The sequence below is a fragment of the Ostrea edulis genome, chromosome 2, assembly GCF_947568905.1.
Source record: "Ostrea edulis chromosome 2, xbOstEdul1.1, whole genome shotgun sequence".
Lineage (NCBI taxonomy): Eukaryota > Metazoa > Mollusca > Bivalvia > Ostreida > Ostreidae > Ostrea > Ostrea edulis.
The window spans coordinates 58,210,717-58,221,756 of NC_079165.1; the positions used below are offsets into that span (position 1 = coordinate 58,210,717).

General features: G+C 36.6%; 1 protein-coding gene across 2 annotated transcripts in view; it reads right to left on the reverse strand.

Annotated features, from left to right (window-relative positions):
- LOC125680352 (WW domain-binding protein 4-like) overlaps positions 1-11,016 on the reverse strand; it is a 16,432-nt gene extending 5,416 nt beyond the window's left edge. For both annotated transcript variants that reach the window (XR_007371932.2, XM_048919851.2), the window contains exons 1-6: positions 10,880-11,016; positions 8,183-8,255; positions 7,189-7,251; positions 6,791-6,862; positions 6,471-6,555; positions 2,815-2,967 (exon numbers count right to left, since the gene is read on the reverse strand). Coding sequence is in view for 1 of the 2 variants with exons in the window: in XM_048919851.2 (XP_048775808.1) it covers positions 2,815-2,967; positions 6,471-6,555; positions 6,791-6,862; positions 7,189-7,251; positions 8,183-8,255; positions 10,880-10,881 (448 nt within the window). In the remaining variant the exon portion in view is untranslated. The remainder of the gene's footprint in view (positions 1-2,814; positions 2,968-6,470; positions 6,556-6,790; positions 6,863-7,188; positions 7,252-8,182; positions 8,256-10,879) is intronic.
- Between the last annotated feature and the right edge of the window lie 24 nt (positions 11,017-11,040).

Here is an 11,040-nt window from a genome sequence, read left to right on the forward strand (position 1 = left end):
TTACTGTGTGTGTGACTGTATTACTGTGTGTGTGACTGTATTACCGTGTGTGACTGTATTACTGTGTGTGACTGTATTACTGTGTGTGTGACTGTATTACCGTGTGTGACTGTATTACCGTGTGTGTGACTGTATTACCCTGTGTGTGACTGTAATACCGTGTGTGACTGTATTACTGTGTGTGTGACTGTATTACTGTGTGTGTGACTGTATTACTGTGTGTGTGACTGTATTACCGTGTGTGTGACTGTATTACTGTGTGTGTGACTGTATTACCGTGTGTGACTGTATTACTGTGTGTGTGACTGTATTACCCTGTGTGTGACTGTAATACCGTGTGTGACTGTATTACTGTGTGTGTGACTGTATTACTGTGTGTGTGACTGTATTACCGTGTGTGTGACTGTATTACTGTGTGTGTGACTGTATTACTGTGTGTGTGACTGTATTACCGTGTGTGATTGTATTACCGTGTGTGTGACTGTATTACTGTGTGTGACTGTATTACTGTGTGTGTGACTGTATTACTGTGTGTGTGACTGTATTACTGTGTGTGACTGTATTACCGTGTGTGACTGTATTACCGTGTGTGACTGTATTACCGTGTGTGACTGTATTACCGTGTGTGACTGTATTACTGTGTGTGTGACTGTATTACCGTGTGTGACTGTATTACCGTGTGTGACTGTATTACTGTGTGTGACTGTATTACTGTGTGTGACTGTATTACTGTGTGTGACTGTATTACCATGTGTGACTGTATTACTGTGTGTGACTGTATTACTGTGTGTATTACTGTGTGTGTGACTGTATTACTGTGTGTGTGACTGTATTACTGTGTGTGACTGTATTACTGTGTGTGACTGTATTACTGTGTGTGACTGTATTACCGTGTGTGTGACTGTATTACTGTGTGTGACTGTATTACCGTGTGTGACTGTATTACTGTGTGTGTGACTGTATTACTGTGTGTGACTGTATTACCGTGTGTGACTGTATTACTGCGTGTGTGACTGTATTACCGTGTGTGACTGTATTACTGTGTGTGACTGTATTACTGTGTGTGACTGTATTACTGTGTGTGACTGTATTACTGTGTGTGTGACTGTATTACTGTGTGTGACTGTATTACCGTGTGTGACTGTATTACTGTGTGTGTGACTGTATTACCGTGTGTGACTGTATTACTGTGTGTGTGACTGTATTACCGTGTGTGACTGTATTACTGTGTGTGTGACTGTATTACTGTGTGTGACTGTATTACCGTGTGTGTGACTGTATTACTGTGTGTGACTGTATTACCGTGCGTGACTGTATTACTGTGTGTGTGACTGTATTACTGTGTGTGACTGTATTACCGTGTGTGACTGTATTACTGTGTGTGTGACTGTATTACCGTGTGTGACTGTATTACTGTGTGTGTGACTGTATTACCGTGTGTGACTGTATTACTGTGTGTGACTGTATTACTGTGTGTGACTGTATTACTGTGTGTGTGACTGTATTACCGTGTGTGACTGTATTACCGTGTGTGACTGTATTACTGTGTGTGTGACTGTATTACCGTGTGTGACTGTATTACTGTGTGTGACTGTATTACTGTGTGTGTGACTGTATTACCGTGTGTGACTGTATTACCGTGTGTGTGACTGTATTACCGTGTGTGACTGTATTACCGTGTGTGACTGTAGTACTGTGTGTGTGACTGTATTACTGTGTGTGACTGTATTACTGTGTGTGACTGTATTACTGTGTGTGACTGTATTACTGTGTGTGACTGTATTACTGTGTGTATTACTGTGTGTGTGACTGTATTACTGTGTGTGTGACTGTATTACTGTGTGTGACTGTATTACTCTGTGTGACTGTATTACTGTGTGTGACTGTATTACCGTGTGTGACTGTATTACCGTGTGTGACTGTATTACTGTATGTGTGATTGTATTACTGTGTGTGTGACTGTATTACTGTGTGTGTGACTGTATTACTGTGTGTGTGACTGTATTACCGTGTGTGACTGTATTACTGTGTGTGTGACTGTATTACCCTGTGTGTGACTGTAATACCGTGTGTGACTGTATTACTGTGTGTGTGACTGTATTACTGTGTGTGTGACTGTATTACTGTGTGTGTGACTGTATTACCGTGTGTGTGACTGTATTACTGTGTGTGTGACTGTATTACTGTGTGTGTGACTGTATTACCGTGTGTGATTGTATTACCGTGTGTGTGACTGTATCACTGTGTGTGACTGTATTACTGTGTGTGTGACTGTATTACTGTGTGTGTGACTGTATTACTGTGTGTGTGACTGTATTACTGTGTGTGTGACTGTATTACTGTGTGTGACTGTATTACTGTGTGTGAGTGTATTACCCTGTGTGTGACTGTATTACCGTGTGTGTGACTGTATTACCGTGTGTGACTGTATTACTGTGTGTGACTGTATTACTGTGTGTGACTGTATTACCATGTGTGTGTGACTGTATTACCGTGTGTGACTGTATTACTGTGTGTGACTGTAGTACTGTGTGAGTGACTGTATTACTGTGTGTGTGACTGTATTACTGTGTGTGTGACTGTATTATTGTGTGTGACTGTATTACCGTGTGTGTGACTGTATTACTGTGTGTGACTGTATTACTGTGTGTGACTGTATTACTGTGTGTGACTGTATTATTGTGTGTGTGACTGTATTACCGTGTGTGTGACTGTATTACCGTGTGTGTGACTGTATTACTGTGTGTGTGACTGTATTACTGTGTGTGACTGTATTACTGTGTGTGAGTGTATTACCCTGTGTGTGACTATTACCGTGTGTGACTGTATTCCAGTAGTAGGTGTAGCCCTCAGATGACTTGGCCTCATACCACTCTCCTTCTCTTTGCTTCCTTTCCACATTCTCTAGGGCTTTCTGTCTTGCAATATCTGCCGCTGTTTCTTTCTTTGTTTTTTCAGCTTCTTTTTCTGATGATAAAGTAAACCATAAATGTTGCAGTGTTTATGACACTATTATTATAGGTATTTAAACAAGAGATGTTTGTAAAACACATATGCCCCCATGGTGCAAAATTGAAAAGGGTTATACAAATACATCATTTAATTGATAGTAATATCATCAATTCAAAATATTGAGCAGACAATATCTTCCTATGTCAAGAGTGGATCGACCATTTGACCTAAAAATTAATAGGGGTCATCTACTCCTTATGATGTACCAGTGTACCAAGTTTGGTGTCAATCAAGCAACCAATTCTTAAAATATGAGATAATATATTACGCTGTCCAGTTTAACCCTTGACCTTTGACCATGTGACCTCAAAATCAATAGGGGTCATCTTCTCTTGAAGATGTACCAGTGTACCAAGTTTGATGTCTGTCAAGCAAAGGGTTCTCAAGATATTGAGTGGTCAGTATATTCCTATGGCCAGAGTAGATTGACTCTTGACCTTTGGACCTGAAAAACAACAGTGGTCCTCTTCTACTCATAACAAACCCACATATGAAATATCATTATGATCAAGTGAATGGTTCTCAAGATATTGAGCAGACAACATGTGGTCTACAGACCGACCAACAGGTGCAAAGCAATATGCCCCTTAGCTGCAGAACTGTAGCTCTCTTTGAAAATATTGTGACAGAACAGAGAGCTGCAGATCCACCCCTTATAAAAACCTTCGATTTACGGCACACAAAAAGCTGCGCATGGTTGAGGTCTGATATTGTATTCTTGTGTTGTTGTCTCATAAATTTGATGTTAAAAAATTCCTTACATATTTTCCTCCTGTACTTGTGTCCAAACATACCTTCAAATATTCCCTAAAGCCCCATACAACCTGAAAACTCACAGCTTTTGATGATTTAGTACGTCGACGTAGCCATGTTAGGTAGCCAATCAATTCGAATCCCAGTTCATTTCCATACTTGCACAATAACGTCTAGATGTTAACTAATATCCCCACACATATTTGAGCTAAATATCTTAAATAGTATATCATCCCAGTTCCTTTACATATTAATTATTCAAATAGCTAAACTCAAGGCAATGTGGCTTTCATTAGTCCGGTCTCCATCCCTGCCACACGAGTGTTAATGATCATAATGGGATTTTGTAGCATTTTCATTAATTAAGAGCTTATTTTACCTTAACAAAAACTCTATTTTTAAATTTCTATTAATTATTCGTGTTGATAATAAATGAAGAGCGAATACATAACTTATAACAAATTTTATGAATAGATACCAATAGCAACAGGGTTCGAATTGACCGGCTACTTAACATGGCTACGTCAACAAACGAAATCATTTAAAGCTGTGAGTTTTCGGGTCATATGGGGCTTTAATGAATATTTGGAGGTAAATTTGGACAAAAGTATAGTAGGAAAATATGTAAAGGATTTTTTTGATATCAAAGTTATGAGACAGCAACACAAGAATACAACGATATCAGGCCTCAGCTTTTTGTGCGCCGTAAATCGAAGGTTTTTATAAGGGGTGGATCTGTAGCTCTCTGTTCCGTCAAGATATTTTTACAGAGAGCTACAGTTCTTCAGCTATATGCCCCTCTTCTTTGAAGAGGGCATAAAATAATCAATGTGGGAAATTTTTTTTTTTTAAAAAAACCCAAAAACAACAACCTCAATCTTTGTTGATTACACATGTATTTCACTAGAATAAATCTCATTTCTCTCATTTTCTAACCTAACTTTCATACATGAAAATAAACAATCTAATTTTTAGGATGCTAAAATCAACTTATAATCAAAAGTCCATATATCAATCCCTAGATTACATAGAACCTGGCAGTTTACAAATCTATCTTGACATTCTATAAATATATCATGGCATTTCTTAGATCTAATCTAACTGACGTATCAGGATATGGAGTATTATAAGGTTAGATATATAGTGTCTGGTTAAATCGTGGACTGATAGGATAAATCCATGGAGTGTCAGGATACATCTATAGAGAGTCAGAATATCATTTAGAGTGTCAAGTTATATTAAATAGTCCATAGCTCAAATTTGACAATCCATTGACCTAATCTGCCATTCAACAGATTTATTCTGACAGACTTCAAAGGTTTTCTTTGACATCCATAGATTTTTCATTATGCTGCATAGATATATTTTCATATTTTATAGACATATCCTTATACTCCATAAATCTATCCTGACACTCCAAATATATATATTTATATATATTTTGCCACTCTATAGACCTATCATAATGTTCAATTGATCTGCCCTTATGCCCCATTATCTATCATCATCTTCTAAATATAACCTGACCCTCCATATATCTCTCCTGACACTCTCTATATTTACCCTGACACTCTCTATATCTATCCTGACACTCTCTATCCTGACACTCTCTATATCTATCCTGACACTCTCTATATCTATCCTGACACTCTCTATCCTGACACTCTCTATATCTATCCTGACACTCTCTATATCTATCCTGACACTCTATACATCTATCCTGACACTCTCTATATCTATCCTGACACTCTCTATATCTATCCTGACACTCTCTATATCTATCCTGACACTCTCTATATCTATCCCAACACTCTCTATATCTATCCTGTCACTCTCTATATCTCCTGACACTTTATTTATCTATCCTGACACTCTCTACATCTATCCTGACACTCTATACATCTATCCTGACACTCTCTATATCTATCCTGACACTCTCTATATCTATCCTGACACTCTCTATATCTATCCTGACACTCTCTATATCTTTCTTACTCTATATATCTATCCTGACACTCTCTATACCTATCCTGAGACTCTCTATATCTTTCTTTCTCTATACATCTATCCTGACACTCTCTACATCTATCCTGACACTCTGATATATCTATCCTGACACTCTGATATATCTATCCTGACACTCTCTATACCTATCCTGACACTCTCTATATCTTTCTTACTCTATATATCTATCCTGACACTCTGATATATCTATCCTGACACTCTCTATACCTATCCTGACACTCTGATATATCTATCCTGACACTCTCTATACCTATCCTGACAATCTCTATATCTTTCTTACTCTATATATCTATCCTGACACTCTGATATATCTATCCTGACACTCTCTACATCTATCCTGACACTCTGATATATCTATCCTGACACTCTGATATATCTATCCTGACACTCTGATATATATACATATATACACACACCCTTATGTTCCATATATCTATTGTGGAATCATTTAAATTCATGAGGACCAAATTTTCATTGATTGCCAAGATGTTACAGTTTTGTTGTGGTGTAACTTCCTGGATATGTACATTAAAACACATAAATTTTGTATTTCATTGTGGTTTGATATTACTGAGATGGGGGAAACCATGAAAATTGAGCCCCCACAAAAATTTAATGATTCCATGGTATTTTTACACTCTTTAAATCCATCATTACACTGAAGAACTTAAAATACCTACCAGCTTCTGACCTGACCCTCACGCCATACTTGGCAGCAAGTTCTGGATCACTGGCAAGGTCTTTTTTAAAAGCCTCCAAGGCAGCCTAGAACCAGATTACATTGAGGTCAATTTCCCATCCTAACATACCAGTACATCTTCTCATCAAAGGCTAAGCTATGACTTTGTTGAAGATTCATGCATCTTGTTATGTTTACAAGAAAACAAATTAGCTACTCAAAAAAGATTTTATTTGTTTTATACTTATAAATATATCTTAGTACTACTTTTCTTATTTTTCTCATTTTCTATCTTGTTTTTTCAATAGTAACTTCACTAACCTTTTCCATTTTTTCAAGGTCATCTTCCAATTTTTCCTGTTTCTTTGCATCTGTTATTCCCTTTTTTCTTACCTATATAATGTCAATGAAATTAAAAAGGAAAACTAAAAACTTTTAAGCATCAGAAAATGGAGATTGTCTATAGGATGCAAACTCTGAGGCATGTACATTGTAGAGGAAATAGAGATGTCATTGGGCTCCCAAGAAGGGTAACATACTATTGGTCTTGTATAATAACACACAAATTCAAAGAACTGTGGTCCTCCATTTCAGGAGTCACATAGGACCTTGCACGTAAAACTCTATTGTGTTGTACATGAGCCATCAAATCATTTCAGTAGTATAAAGGAAAAAGTATAGCTTTCATCAAATATCCAAAACTACACACGAAGACTTACTTCATCAATTTTTCTTTTAACATTTTCTTGATGCTTTTTTCCTTTCTCATGAAAATCAACACTCTGTAAAATGATAAATATTAATTCATAATGGCATGGACAAATATCTTACTGAAGGCAAATTACTAGTAAGCTTGAATAAGCACCTATATGTACATGCACTTCTATGAAAAGTCAGAGGGTACTGCATAAATAAGTCTGTTCATACTAAAAATTATTGACCTTCAAAGGGATTCATTTATATTGCTTTTAAATCCTCCAAAAAAACCCCAAAACACTGAACTAAAATAAAAAAAATAACAAATCAAATCCCCATTTCTCCTATTAACCAATTACCATCAAATTTTCACTTCAGAAAAAATATATAATTATAGTAGGATTTCCACTTCAAACTTCTCTATTCCCATATGCCAATTACATTGATTGATTTGAACTTTTCAAGTTTTATGTTTCCAATGAAGATACTATTTTTCATATTTGAAACAAATCCAATGTCTTTAAATAGAAAAAATACATTGACATAATCCTAAAATAATCTTTCTTTCTGTTTATCTTATAGTATATTACATACATAATGAAACATACCACATTCCATATCAAACCTCTGTTGAAATCTCAGGTTGATATGGGGATGCGATATAGAAGAAAAAAAACATGTAACATTCTCTGTATAAAATGCTTTCTTTCTAAAATTTTCAAAAACAAATCCTCTGGTCACATTCATACTTTCCTCTGGTCACATTCATACTTAGCTCTGGTCACATTCATACTTAGCTCTGGTCACATTCATACTTAGCTCTGGTCACATTCATACTTTCCTCTGGTCACATTCATACTTAGCTCTGGTCACATTCATACTTACCTCTGGTCACATTCATACTTAGCTCTGGTCACATTCATACTTACCTCTGGTCACATTCATACTTAGCTCTGGTCACATTCATACTTAGCTCTGGTCACATTCATACTTAGCTCTGGTCACATTCATACTTACAGGTTTATTATCTGTTATCCAACATTTACAGTATTCACAAAATTTTCTAGGTTGCGATTTCCAGTATTCTGACCTGTGCAAACAATTACAATAGGTATTAGTCATTTAGTACAGTATAGCAGAGTGCTTTCATCTGTAGAATCCCAATGCACAGCATATAATGTGTTAAAATGTCTATCAAGGGCATGTGATTTTATTGCAATTATTCTTCTTAAGTTGATTAAATTTCTACAAAATTATGGGACCAGGTTCTTAATATTTTCTTTAGTAGTGTCTATCATAGTTTCTGGTTTGTATGTCATGTGATTGAGCAAGATATGTATGAGAGAGAGTGAGCTGTATTCAATAGCCCGCACCTGCATGCTATTCTACAATATCCAATCATTCTCTGCACGACCATCAAGGTGTTAGAAGCATATAGCAATACCTTATATATTAGATTTATTACATTGGCAATAGACTGGTAAGCATATTTATACATATATTAATTATGCATGAATTTAATAATATTATGCTGTAAATTTATAATATTGTACTTTATGAATTACAGCTAGGTTAAATGTTATATTCAAATGTGTATGCATATTGCAGGTTTAGATTCAGATTTAAATATACAAATATCAACAAACCAACTCAAGAGTTTTAAAAGTTCTACCTACATGGGTTACACTTTTCAAAGACAAGAAAAAAGAAAATTCATTATATACATCCAACCTGTTTCTCGACAGACTAAGGATCCATACCTGATTAATTAATTCCTATATTTTACATTTAGGTGAATAATTAATGGTACAATAAACTGTTTGAAATATCTAATCACCAGAAACCATACACCCAGGTTTTATTTAAGGTCTTGATTTTAATGCAGGGTTGGGCGGTTAAAACCGCCCCCGGTTTTAACCAGTGGTTTTAACCGTCCTGGTCAATACTCCCCAAGTGGTCAATACTGGTCAATTGTGATTTAAACTGTCCATTTTCCTATTTTTGTACATTTCTTGCAAAAATAAAGATAAATTAAACATTTAAAATAAATAACACAGACTATAATGACCAAATAATTTTCAATCGACCAGTATTGACCGGTTTTAACCAGTATTGACCACCGGCCCGGTCAATACTCATATTGACCACTTTTTTGCCAACCCTGTTTTAATGGTCTGGGCCTTTACAATAGGGAAAAATAACGACATTTGCTTGAAATTGGGAAAAATGTTCCATGGATAAAAGAAGGGAAAAAACCAAACCAGTGCATTCAGGAATAATTGGACTCCTTCCAACTTACATTTTGGTCAAAGCTTACCACATTTAAATAAACATAGGCCAAAAAATTAGATTTACTTAACAATTTTGAAGCAAAAATTGTAATCTGTGAGCCTTTGAAGATTTATGAACAATGTGGATTCCCTGCTTTGATTTGTTTTCATTGTTTGGGAATTTAAAAGCAAACATTGGGGAAAATACCTGCTTTTTAGTATTGGGAATGGGGCCTTATATCGGCCCCCTACATATCCTAAAAAAATACCCGACACCCATGGAGATTTAGACATTTGTAGTGCGTATTTCTGTAAGGCTATGGATCCCTAAAACTGAGAGGGGTCTACTTCTTATTATCCAAGAAGTGGCCGGATGTTACTAGTCATGATGATCTCTAGTACTTTACTTTCCATGCACTTAATTGATGGGTACAGTCCACATTCAAATCAGGCCTGTGTAACGCCACGGTGGTCTACAGGTTAGTGTTCACCCTGCATGTGGAAGGCCGGGTTTGAATCTCGGACCCGACAGACCTAAGTCGATAAAACAGGTAGTGACAGCTCCATCGCCAAACGCTCAGCATCAGATGTGAATGTCACAGGTCCTCGGAGATTACCTTAAAAACGGATGTCCCGTGTCACAGTAGGTGTGGCACACTAAAGAACCCTCACTGCTCAATGGCCGTAAGCGCCAAGCAAAGGCCTAAATTTGAAGCCCTTCACCAGTCTTGTTGATGTCTCCATACAAGTGAAAAATTCTCGAGAGAGACGTCTTTTGCTGGTTAGGTGATGAAATTGGAGACATATCTCTATATTTCAAAGAAATCGCAATCTTCAAAATTTCCAATGACTATCTTAAGGGTTCTTCAGTTCATCGTCGGTTACCCCATGGGTGCTTCTCTCCATCATGATGAAGGAACGTGTGTAGACTTAAAACCGTGGTTTGCAACAATGTTCAGTTATCAGTCCGACAACTACTGTATACAAGCTAAAAGCCGTTCGACCTATAATAAACAGTCAGATGGTCCTGAACAACCTTTCTGGGAAGTTTGATAACCAATGGACAAAGGGTTTTTTAGTTATCAAAGGACAGCAACGGCTGTATCATAGTGTATGCATGTGCATGCTAGAAACCCCCGACAAATTACCGGTGCGGTTCATGCACTTGGTGAAAGGTGGAAGAATGCTAAACTAAACTGATAACAAAAGATTCAGTCCAATTTGACCTACATAAAATAAACATGCTCAATGTAATGCATTTCACCTAATTTTCAATGTTATGAATGTGCTAAAAAAATGTTATAGATCGAACCACAGAAGTCGGCAGTTTTATCTGTAAAGGTCTACAATATAAACAACAACCACTGAGCTTCGCGAAAAACTATGCTTCTTTTAGTGACGACTTTTTGTATGTGACTTTGCATTGCTAAGTATTCCAACTTACATCTCGTAACAAAAAATCGCCGGAAGTTTACAATAGAGTGCATGCGTGATTGATGGGCAATTCGCGGGATGCCTATTTTAGGATACATTAGTTACACAGTTTTCGATTGGCGAAAATATTTTGTACGGCGAAATCTCGCTATGGGAAGCCAATGAAATATA